Raw genomic sequence first — 12,398 nt, 5'->3', positions numbered from 1 at the left:
GGTACAGGAAACGACATGTAACATCTTTGTAGAAACTTCCGGAAACAAGCTGTACTTAGTAATACCTGTGCTGTCGACTCGAATCTATTCTCTTCCGCCCCTCTTATATTGTCCTTGGCGATGACAGTGAAAATGTGTCGGTCGTATAATTCCCTGTCTAGTGCTTTTGCCACTAATATTCGTCCCTTAATTAACGGTTTGAAAATAGAAGATGAATCGTGGCTTTAGTTCACCTTACAATACGTTGTTACATTGTTACAATACGTTAGGGTTACATTGTTCACACTTCAATCCCAAGTCAAAAACACGGTTAACTGTGTAAAACTACTGAGTCGTATCTAAAGTTAGATAACTGCTATTGTAATGATAGACGCGGTATTGAAAGCTGTTATCATAAATTACATTTCGGGGATGAATGTCAAAAAAGCCCATAGCTCCAAACAATGAGTATCTGACTTCACCGAAATCACCATCGTCAGAGTCAGTTGCGGTCACTGACTTGACAAAGCTGCCCGGTGCTGTATCTTCACTTACGCTGACCTGATTGAAATCAAAGGGTAACAAATATACAAATGTAAATATTCATGGGGAAATTAATGTCATGCATTATGCTACAGAAATAATATTGAAAACGGACGCGTGAAATTTTTGCAAAAATAGTACAACTCGGGTGTTATAGTGGCCTGTACATTGCGCAAATATGTGCAGGCAGCATTAGCCACCAGCAATTCACACTGGCTTCGTAGCTTATTACAAACCTTGTAAGAGTTCGACAAAAATTTCGGTTTGTTATCGTTTATGTCGTTCACTCGAAAGTGCACTGGCAGTGATGTGAAACGACTGGGTGATGGCCCCGAGTCACGTGCTACTATCGTGACGTTGACCCAACCACTGCCACCAGTACGAGCCAGGCTCTCCCGGTCAAAACGAGTAGAGGAGAAAATGACACCTGCAGGATACAAAAACGTCTTTCCAGCAGCATAATTTGTGCAAATTTAGATAATGACAACAGACGCAAAAACATTTCATTAAAACCAATTTTCAAAAATGGCAAATATAAACAAAATATAAATCCTTTAAACATGATACGTTAAAGTCTGATTACAAAAATAACTGCTGACAACTTGCAAAATAACATCCATTTTTCTACTAGCGGCTTGTAAGAAGTACCTGGATTATCAGGCGTTAACGTCACCATATTCACGCCCAGATTTTCGAGGTCAAAGACGACTCGACCGTTTTTATCGAAATCAGGGTCATGGGCGGCAATCGCAAAAAGCCTCGTCATCTTAGCGCATTCTTCTGTTACATCGACGATAACGCCTTCATCGCCCATGTCAGTGTAGTCGTTTGTTAGAATTTCGATTTCCGGCGAATTGTCGTTTTGGTCTTCGATGTCAATCTAAATATTGAAATAATTACAAAAGCAATTATTATAATCAATGCAATTAAGCGTAACGTTATACACTACTCTTTAATCAAAACAAATGTTTACAGTTTTGTTGAACAACAACAAATGAACAACTGTTTTTCAGCTGTTTACGTATAGTTTATGATTCAAACTTCTTTAGTTATATTGCCAGTAAAATTTGTGTGTTCAAACTTGGGTGGATAAAAATAAATTTAAAAGTGTCAGAAAAGAAACACGACAATTGCTTACTCGCAAGGTCATTTGTTGAAGAGATTCTGCTAACTCCTCGTTAGAGCAAGCGTCGTCTCTAACTTTAAAGTTAATCACAACTAAAGAACTCCTCTCTCGATCAACAGTACTGTGAGCCTGCAAAAACAACTAATTGCGTTGTTTGTCATTGAGAACACAGGTAAGTAATCAATAGTCATAGTCAACTACATGATAATAATCAACTGCAGTTGTATACTGCCCATGCGAGGCAGCACCAGCTTTAACTTTATGAACTATCCATACTGACACTAGGGTTGCTTGATTGTAGCGTAAGTTCGCCGGTGGTTGCATTCAGTTGAAACCAGGACAAAATATCTTCGTAATCAGTTTGCATGACGTCATCTACTGATGAGTCAACCACTAGTGGTCGACCTAGAGCGTCATACATGGAGACAGTTGTCATCGAAAAGGAGAGACTTGGTTCAAGATCGTCGTCAGTTGCAGAGAGTTGTGTTAGTCTTCGACCGACTGCACTGTTCTCGCGTACCTGAAGTTTGTTGTGTTTATGAGGTCAATTTATTTCATATTCGTTGATAGTTCTATTGAAAACTCACGCTATCCTTTTTGGTGAAAAATGATTTAAGAGTAAAGTTCATTTCATATCCTATATAGCTAACCGCCTACAGTACAGCACGGTCGGTTAACTATGGACACTATTTTCAATTACATTACTGTCATTTACGACGCACCGTGGTGGAGCGAAAGTTTTCGTAAAACCTTGGTCTGCTGTCATTGACGTCATCAACTGAAATACGGACGTAGGTCTGACTTGACTTAGGATTGGTGGGAGCTAAGTCGGTGGCGATGATGCGAAGTTTGTATTTTTCCATCTCTTCCCGGTCGAGATATTGGCCCGGTGCCAAAGAAATGACCCCTGAATGCAAAGTAAATGATTAGATTACAGTAAGTTACCGAAAACATTTAGGCTGATCATATGACGTTTGTAACTTACTCTACGCAAATTGTCCACGAATGCGCTAACCTGTTTCCGGGTTGATGACAAACTTATCGTAACCTCCGCTCGCAATGCGATAGTGAATCTGGCCGTTCTGCCCCTTGTCGAGGTCGTTGGCTACCACCTGGGTGGCCGCATGACCGGGCTGGGCACTTTCCAGAATTTTGTTTTCAAATTTCAAGTTTCTACGATCAAATTGTGGGTGGTTATCATTAATGTCCACGATCGTGATGCGGACCACAGCATCCGAGTAAAGTCCTCCTCCATCCGTGGCGCGCACAGTGATCTCAAACACATCCGATCTGAGGCGCTCACGATCTGTCATAAACGACGTAAGTGTTTAATTTAATTCATTTTTATGATTTTTTTTTACATTTCAAAATGCTGCTTGTAGGTTATTACGGTTATAATATTAATACTGTTATAATTATTAGAAAGTGGTTGACTTCTGTGTATTTCTGACAGTTTTGTTATTTGTTATTTTGTTATTTTGTTATTTTGTTATTTTGTTATTTTGTTATTTTGTTATTTTGTTATTTTGTTATTTTGTTATTTTGTTATTTTGTTATTTTGTTATTTTGTTATTTTGTTATTTTGTTATTTTGTTATTTTGTTATTTTGTTATTTTGTTATTTTGTTATTTTGTTATTTTGTTATTTTGTTATTTTGTTATTTTGTTATTTTGTTATTTTGTTATTTTGTTATTTTGTTATTTTGTTATTTTGTTATTTTGTTATTTTGTTATTTTGTTATTTTGTTATTTTGTTATTTTGTTATTTTGTTATTTTGTTATTTTGTTATTTTGTTATTTTGTTATTTTGTTATTTTGTTATTTTGTTATTTTGTTATTTTGTTATTTTGTTATTTTGTTATTTTGTTATTTTGTTATTTTGTTATTTTGTTATTTTGTTATTTTGTTATTTTGTTATTTTGTTATTTTGTTATTTTGTTATTTTGTTATTTTGTTATTTTGTTATTTTGTTATTTTGTTATTTTGTTATTTGTTATTTTAACAGTTTTAGTATTGTATTTATTTGAAGTTATATTAATGCGTTGGTAAACAAACCTAAATTAACGAGGTTTTGTATAATTCCGGTTTCACGATCAATCCTAAACGATGACGCCATTTCCCCTCTGATCGTGTATGTCAGTTCCGCGTTAAGACCATCGTCTTTATCTTCGGCACGAAGGGTGTCGCCCTGAACAAATCATGAAATTAATTTGCCGCAAGATGCAAAAATGTTCTAATAAATAAACACAATATTTGGCACGTCTAAAACAATAACAAAACATAAAAACTATATAAACAACGGTACAAAAGAGATAGAATACTACACAAGCTTGCCGTAACGTTAATGCAGGTTAAGCAGTGTATATTCTAGTTTATGGAAAGCATTTCAAATTTGGCATGAAACATGCAAGATAACAATTACCGTAAAAGTCAGCGCCGTACCGGGCGACGTCTCTTCCAAGATAGTAGCTTGGTAGGGAGTCGAACCCATGAACTGAGGTCTCTCGTCATTATCATCGTCAACCAAGATCTAGTCAAAAGTCAAATGAATTATATAAAAAGTTCCAAGCAATCCCGGTTATAACACTAGCGCTAGCATCAGTAATGGGGTAACTTTGAGGCTGAAAAGCACAACAATGACCGCTCATATTAGCATGTAGTTATGTGGTAACTAGCAGTACTAATTTATTTAGATCAGATCTAGGTATGTTCACCGTAATGGTCTTAGTAGTGCTTCTTGAGTTTGCTGGGTCGAGTGGATTGTCTGAGGCAGTGACAGTCAAGATGTATCGATCCGACTTCTCCCGGTCTAATATTGGCTTCACTAAATCGATAACACCGGACTGCAAAAAAGCAAAAAAGCAGAAAATCAGACGAATCAATAATAAAGCACGGTAAAGCAGTCACGTACCTTTGCGTCTACGATAAAGACGCCATCGGGGCTGTCAATGGAGTAAACCACCTCGCCGTAACTTCCCGAGTCGCTGTCGTGCGCCCTCAGGCGGTAAAAGGATAGAAGTGCGGTGTTTTCACTCACATTCAGGCTGCTCGCGAGGTCAATAAGCTCCGGAGTGTTGTCGTTTACGTCCAAGACTTGGACCACAATGTCTAACTGCACATGAATAATTTGTTAGTTAATGAGACGTTTATCAAGCCTTTGAGGTCTTGACGCAACCAACAGACATGAGGCTGTTTAAAACGCCATATAATCTACTAAAAGATCCTTATCACTGTTTAAACTGGCGTACTAAGCTTACAGTAGCGTGGAGTGGTGGCGATGCTTCTGTGTTATTGGCGCAGATCGTTAAATTATAATAGGCCTGGGTCTCTCGATCGAGTTCGGCTCCATGTGCAACGCGAACCTCGCCATCTAGGGGCGATATGCTGAAGCGACCTGCGTCAATATGAAGAGTAGAATAAAGGCAAACGAGCATCGCTAGCAAACTAATGTTGTAGTGTGTACCATCAACTATTAGCGGGCTTAACTGTGCAAAGGTATATACGGCAACTAAAAATAGAAACCAATCAACATGTTTGTTATTGGAATACATTTAGAAATAATGACTAACACCTTCGTCATTTCCTTTTGCAATGGAATAAGTCACTTTAGCGTTACCCCCGGTGTCGCGGTCATAAGCATTAAACGATGCCACCGTGGGGGAGACAATGTTCTCGAGAACCTGGAACATGGTTTGAGTACCTGGACGAAAGGTTGGGGGGTTGTCGTTGACGTCATTGATGATAATATCAACCTGTTAAAAGAATCAAGACCAAAATACTGACTAATAGATGATAAATAACAAAAACAAATACTATAGGGAAACATTTATTTTAAACAATTACGTAAGCCCAACATAAATGTTAAAAATGTATTACGACCTATGAATATGTTGATGTTTCACTAGAATACCAATAACAACTTACTTGTGTAGTTGAACTGAGTTTTTCTTTTCCGTTATCTTCTGCTGACACTTCCAAAGTCACTCTTCCTCCCAAAGTCTCAAAATCGAGTCTTCTTCTATCGTAGATCAGTCCGTTCTCCTCCGATACCCCGAATGTTCTTCCGATATTCCCTACAAATGCACATATGTATATAAAATAAATAAATTGACTGAAGTACTCATAAAAACGTACCTTGTGAAACAGCATGACTTACCCTTAGTTATCCGGTATCTGACCACAGCATTTTCTCCACTATCAACATCAGTAGCTCGGACGCGAAGACCACGCAAACGTTCGTTTTCATCGAGTGTGACCTCATAAAAGGGTTTTTCGAATTTTGGAGGGTTGTCGTTGACATCATTCACAGAGATGCGCAGAGACCGAGTAGTCTGAAAATGCATAAACAGTCCATTCAAGATCTAAATTACAGACTTAGTAAGTATGGTTCTCATACACGTTGCACTCTTAAGTAGATGACGGCTGCACATTTAGTAAGGAATTTCTTGAATAATTAAGCAACGTGCGTGCTGTTGATTATGGTACTAAGTAATTCAAGATTGTAAACATATTTTTAATAAATTAATTTGCTTACGGATCGTGATGGGCTTCCTCCGTCTTGTGAGGTCACTGTAATGTCGTAAAGGTTAAATCTTTCATAATCCGGGGAAATGCCAGGTTTCGTCCGAATTTCGCCAGTTTCCTCGTTGAGTTGAAAGACTTCAACTGAAACGAAAAACTTATTTGAAAAATTAGTAAAATGAAGATTTGACAAGCGCTAAATAAATCTGTTTGTGCAAAACGCACATGCAAAAAATGAAAAAAAATAATTATTATAATTAATTTAGGAAGTCAGTATACTTTGTTAACGATGATTAAATAAGAATAAAGCGTATAGTTTTGGGCCAATGGTCTATCTATGACACATACCAAACTTTTCTTGGCCCGAGGTAACGTAATAACTAACTTCACCATTTCGTCCGGAGTCGAAGTCACGTGCGACAACGGAGCCAACTAATATTCCTCCGCCAATATTCTTCCGGTTAGAACGTTAGAAATTCAGTTATTAGGATTTTCCGTGTTAATGTAACGTTAACAAAATGTCGAATAACTTCTGTTTATTTCAAATTACAAAAACACAATTATTTGATTACTAAAGCTTAATAATTTTAAGACAAACTATACCTCGGTGACATTGAAATCATGGATTTGGATAAATTCTGGACTTTGATCATTTTCGTCTTCAACATACACCACTAGCGTCGCTGTTGAGGTAAAGACGGAATCACTTGCAACTATGTCGAGCTCAATCCTACCTTCTTGCACTGATTCATAATCGAGTGGTTCTGTCATTTATACATAGATAAATAGATAACAGCTAGGCTAGCTAGGTAGCAATCATGACTAACCAAAATAGACAAATAATAGGTAAGTATTTCAGTATTTAGTTGAGCATTTAGATAGCTTTATAAGTCTACAATCAGAAGGCTGTAAAGTAGCGCATTAACATACAAATACAGTGTACCGCACTGTAAATGACAACATGTAACTCTTTCATGTATGTTAGATAAAGTAGTTTTCCAAAGGTTCGGCATGTAATATTTTTTAAGCATTGCTGATGCGCACCTACAACGTTTACCACGCCGCTTTGACTGTCGATGGAGAAATGTTCACTGTACGGTCCATCGCCTATCGAATAGGTAATGAGGTCGTGAGGAAACGTATCGGCATCGGTCGCCTGCAAGAAAAAATTGTGATAAGAATGTTAAGCCAGTGTCTATGCAAATCGTAAGAAATATATGAACAATATTGTTTTCAATATAATCAACACTACAAGTAACTCATTACTATACCGATACTATTGTGGAAAAACACGCTATGCATGGTGAAAATATATCACTGGCTAACCTGAATCGTGGCGATGCCCTCCGCCCTGACATTCTCTTTCACTGTAGGAGACGGCATTGTGGGTAGAAACGTTGGCGGGTTGTCATTCTCATCTAAAACGTTGATTGTCAGCAATGCTCTTGCCGTTTGCGGATATTCAGCAATGTCGCGAGCACTCAGCAAATATCTGTGAATTGCATGAAACTGATGAATGTGAATGAAGTTCTGCTTATTTTCAATGTTATCGCATAAATTTATATAAAAAAAACAGCAATAGCTGGTGAAGTGGAACTACGAAATGCATTAAATGTAGTCCAATGCATGGTATTTGTAATAACCAACATTGTGGTCAGGGAGATTTTCCCTGTGTGAAATTACAAACGAAATTGAAATTTGAACATACTGCTTGGTTTGACTATCTTCGTAGTCTAGCTCTTTCGTCAGTCGAATGGCGCCGGTTCTTCTCCTGATTTTGATTTCACCGCGCGAATTTTCCAAAGAGTAAAGAACTCTTCCGAAGTCGCCGATATCCGTATCATGAGCAACCGCCTGAAGGATGATGCTGTCAACTGGAGCTGGAGATATTGATAAAATAGGGATTTGAGAATTTGTGGTTGATTGATTGATTATCGTAACAGGGCGGTATATCGAAGATATACTTGATTCTGATAAGTTGACTTGGTAGTTTGATTCTTCGAATACCGGAGCGTTGTCATTTTCGTTTTCCACATTAATTCTGATATCACAAGGCGTATGTGTTCTAGGCTTGTTTGTTTCATTGGCGAAAATCTTGAAAAATAAAGATTCAGTAATGAAAGAACGTTCCAGAAACATATACATTATACAACATAAGGTTTCCCACAAAACGTTAATATAAGTATACTTAAATAACTTTATTGCTGACTTTATGATACAGTCTTGGCTGCTAAGTTTACTTTAAATTCGAGTCTCCTTGAAGATTCATAATCAAGCGGTCGGATCAACACAAGAGAAATGTCAGCACTCTGACGAAACGTGACCGGTGTAACCGTCACCATGTCTTTTTTCCTCCAATCGACTGACATGGTGACGTCACTATTAGCACCTTGATCATTGTCTGAAAGATAGAACTTGAAAATTAAATTTAAGTTTTTTTTTGTATAAAAACGTGTATGTGTCGCCAGGGGCAGATTAGCTTACCGGGACTTCGGGAAGTTTCCCGGTGGGCCGCTTGTATGCGTATTTATCACTATACGATGAGATGAGGTACGTCATTATACAGGTATAGTTTTAAATACATTTTTATTTACTGTATAAGTGACATTTTTCGCCGCTAAACAAGTGTTTAAACATCATGAAATTAAAATTGTATTGGCCTACAATGGCGCTACCACTAGATGTCCAACACCCTGGCCGCATGCCGCCCAGAAAAACGTTTTACATGGTCAATTAATTTAGTTGTTAAAGTAAGTACGGCATAATTACAACTATTTGTCTCAAACTTCAATAACAACAAACAGTTTTCGAAACATTTCTGACCGATGTTGGAAATTGACCAAAGCATTTCATGTTGAAAAACTGTGCTGTGCTTTGTCAAAGTTTTTTTTATAGAGAAGCACATATATGAATCCTACTATAGACCGGATAGTTAAATTAAACCAAATGGATGAAAGGCGTGGGAGATATAATCTGTAGTACTCCTATACTACTGTATTCTATACAAACTACATTATAGGTTACAAAATACTCGAATTGATTACCCGCTATGATAGAAGTAACAACATGTCTACCGTGATTATTTTGTTAGCAATGAAAAACAAGCGGTTTGCTATAAGCTGAAACGAAAACAAATCCTTTATCTTATAAATTTGTAAAAAAGTGTTTCCATGTCGGCCCGAATTCGGTCCGACAATTTTTACAAACTTAAGCTTGAACCAGAGCCTGACTAGAAAAGCTCGTTCAGCCTTTCATCTCTGAGTTGGACAAAAGCTATCAGCCTGTCCGTTTAAAACTACATAGCGTCACAATCAAGAATGATCCTTGTTTTCGTCACCTATCAGTCGCATACAGCAACCTCGCCTGGACTTAGCTAAAAATTAATTCTTGCCAAATTATAGCGAGTCGCAAATCATTGCAATTCTAAGGCCTTCTACTTTTAACATTTTACAAACATATTTGAAAGAACAGTTGCCGAGGTAACTGTTTCTTATTTGTAAAACTTATTTTTGGCCTGATCTCAGGTCAGTCTAGTGTAGTCAGTGTCACGCGGGCCTATTGACCTGGACCTACGACTTTCAATGGGGCCTATATTATTTGCAAATCACATTCATTGTTACGCTTAATTCCTTAACATGAAAGTTTAAAAGTATTGTACCAGTAATACAAATGTTTGTGCTTTTATCGATTATATTTCAACAGCGCCATAGCTATGTTTGCGTCCATATGGATAAGATATGGCCCATCAAATTGTGTTCCGGTTTACTTATAAACTCTCATTTTGAACTGCATAAATAACACAAGTTTTACAAATTGAGTTGTGGAAGTTTTGGCTATAAAACTTGTTTGATTTTATATTTATGTGAAGTAAATCAGCTACCAGTGAAACTTAAAACGTTCTTATTTAAGCAATTTTTTTAGACGTTATGTTTTTACAACATTTAAACTAAATTTACTTTCCGGCCCGGGTCCACATCGCGCTCTATAGGGTCTTTCCTGGGCCGCTCTACTTCTAAAAATGCCGGACTGTTTTAGTTTGCTAACCTAACAGCTAACCTGTTACGCGGCCAAGTGGTAGCAAAGTACCAACAGGTGTGCTCTCGGGTAGCGAAAGTTGGTACGAACACCTGTTGGATTTATCGAACTTTGGCTTCTCATCATTCAAATCTCGGATGTTGATTTCAAAGCTGACCTCCTTGTATGCTCCTCCTGATGAACCCCGTGTTGAAAGTTCAGTTGCGCGCACAGTGAGCCGGAAAACACCGTTGAAACCTGCGAAATAATTGCACAAGAATGTTGTTACGTTTGCCACCAGGTAAATTGGCAGAAAAAATACTTTTCTGGTATGTAGACGAATTCTTTAAGCAAAGGTTTTGTAACCTCTGCTGATTAGTTTTGGAATAGTTTTAGTTTTAGAGTAGATCAAAAAAGTGCGACAAGATAAAAGTGGCAATATCCAAAATACATTTCATTTTCTTATACTGTCACTAGAATATCTTTACGCACTTGTTTTAAGAAGCACTGCATTTTAATGTTATGTGGTCCAATTGTTGGAGCACTAGTTTGGGTTGTGGTTTGTTGTTGTGTAGTGGTATTTTGCCGTTGTGGCACTTGTGACCGTTATCGTTTTTATCGTTTTTAGGAAATTGTAGTTCTATATACACGTGCACGTTTTTCTTTGTTCCCTACAACTCTTCCCCGAAGCATGTCACACTACCCGCGAATCTTTTTTCCTCGTTGATTGATGATGGTGAATGGTACGATAGTTTGGTGACCAATAGTTGGTGCAGTCTACGTTTTAACTCTGTAGTGAAAAGATGGATGTTTTTACCTAAGATATGCGATTAAAAGTTAATGAGACAAAAAGAGCTAAGTGACTAGCTGTAAAGCGGGAAGGTTCCCGGTAGAGAAAAAGTTTGGTTACCATACCACGAAAGTCTATTTTACTATAGCACATATTGAAATGCCTGATGGTGCCCGTTAACATCTGGAAAAAGTATCAGCCATAGGTTATAAATAATCATGGTCAAAATAATTGGGAAGGTGAGGGCAGGGATATCACAAATTTCATAAGCATGTGACTACAAAAAGTAGCTTATATGTTTCAGCTTATCCCTCTTTTTAAACTAAATTTAATTATAGTTATCATTTGTCACGTATACGTGCAAATTTCGGTAAGATTGTGTAGAACATATAAACCAATCAAGCCTGAAGGGTTAACTGCATGAAAGTCATTGGTTACTCGGTTAAGCTATTAGTCTAGTCTCTAATGTATAATATACATGCTATGTATCTGACGCTTTGTTTATTTCGGCAAACTTAGTTGAAATATGTTTTCAGTCACATTATCAACAATGATTAAATTTGCAACAGACAATAGTGACAGTTGCCCAATACTTTGCTCTTCGCCAGATGGACACAACGCTACAATCGATTGAATGAAAAGTGAAGAAAAGGAAATTTTGCAACGACTAATTCCAACTCACCCGACCGATCTCTGTCGATGTTCTTTGCCACTCTAACTCTGTTTGACGTCATCAAAAAATTTCCGACGTCGTCTCCCGCAATCAATGAGTATGCAATGTCATTGGGTATTCCCCTGTCTCCATCTACAGCCTGGATAGAAACGACTTCGGCACCCTGTATAAAGTGTAGATGCTCATTGTTACTGTTACGGCGGAAAATGGTGACTGCAGTCGCATATTAAGTGGAAACTTGGTTGCCCAAATGATGTCTATAGCTATAACAGATCTTTAACTCAGTTTGGTGTTTTGTCGCAAAAATAAAATAGTTAAAGTACAGGATTGAAGCATAAAAAGTTTCGTTTTACTGTGAAAGTGACGTACATTTTTGAGTCTGATTTTCAAAAACGCTCAATTTTAAGATAATGCGAAAGAAAATTAATAGCACCATCCAGGGAGAGTTAAGATTATTATATCAATTACAACAGGCTGCTTTCTTCTCAAACAGATCAATTTTCAACCACCCTGCCATTGGGGAAATCCCCAATGGTTTCCTACGACATTAGAAGGCGAGTCACGTTCCCATGGGAACTGAAATGACATGGTTGAAGAAGGTGGTTCAGTTAATCAAATAAAGGATCTTATTTTATTTGATCATTAGCAGTGTATCCAAGTGAGTCATTTTGATGAATCAAAACTGAATTAACCGGGATAAAGTATTTAATATAATATTGCTATAGAATAATAGGCCAGAATGAATCAGAAAAA

The 12,398-nt window shown here is 37.3% G+C and overlaps 1 protein-coding gene across 2 annotated transcripts in view; it reads right to left on the bottom strand.

Moving 5' to 3' along the window:
* The window catches only part of LOC143464762 (cadherin-23-like), a 42,485-nt gene that overhangs the window by 18,416 nt on the left and 11,671 nt on the right, over nt 1–12,398 (bottom strand). For both annotated transcript variants that reach the window (XM_076962733.1, XM_076962734.1), the window contains 26 exons: nt 11,655–11,808; nt 10,225–10,440; nt 8,409–8,569; nt 8,133–8,262; nt 7,877–8,048; nt 7,495–7,660; nt 7,213–7,324; nt 6,772–6,932; nt 6,517–6,622; nt 6,182–6,312; nt 5,804–5,978; nt 5,572–5,720; nt 5,219–5,399; nt 4,905–5,041; nt 4,559–4,759; nt 4,362–4,490; nt 4,070–4,177; nt 3,703–3,835; nt 2,664–2,954; nt 2,371–2,555; nt 1,929–2,168; nt 1,661–1,777; nt 1,171–1,402; nt 759–949; nt 403–540; nt 66–185 (listed from right to left, as the gene is read on the bottom strand). In XM_076962733.1, coding sequence (XP_076818848.1) covers nt 66–185; nt 403–540; nt 759–949; nt 1,171–1,402; nt 1,661–1,777; nt 1,929–2,168; nt 2,371–2,555; nt 2,664–2,954; nt 3,703–3,835; nt 4,070–4,177; nt 4,362–4,490; nt 4,559–4,759; nt 4,905–5,041; nt 5,219–5,399; nt 5,572–5,720; nt 5,804–5,978; nt 6,182–6,312; nt 6,517–6,622; nt 6,772–6,932; nt 7,213–7,324; nt 7,495–7,660; nt 7,877–8,048; nt 8,133–8,262; nt 8,409–8,569; nt 10,225–10,440; nt 11,655–11,808 — 4,236 coding nt within the window. The remainder of the gene's footprint in view (nt 1–65; nt 186–402; nt 541–758; nt 950–1,170; nt 1,403–1,660; nt 1,778–1,928; nt 2,169–2,370; nt 2,556–2,663; nt 2,955–3,702; nt 3,836–4,069; nt 4,178–4,361; nt 4,491–4,558; nt 4,760–4,904; nt 5,042–5,218; nt 5,400–5,571; nt 5,721–5,803; nt 5,979–6,181; nt 6,313–6,516; nt 6,623–6,771; nt 6,933–7,212; nt 7,325–7,494; nt 7,661–7,876; nt 8,049–8,132; nt 8,263–8,408; nt 8,570–10,224; nt 10,441–11,654; nt 11,809–12,398) is intronic.

This window comes from Clavelina lepadiformis, chromosome 7, assembly GCF_947623445.1.
Source record: "Clavelina lepadiformis chromosome 7, kaClaLepa1.1, whole genome shotgun sequence".
NCBI classification, from domain to species: domain Eukaryota; kingdom Metazoa; phylum Chordata; class Ascidiacea; order Aplousobranchia; family Clavelinidae; genus Clavelina; species Clavelina lepadiformis.
This window is presented reverse-complemented; position numbering and strand designations above follow the sequence as displayed.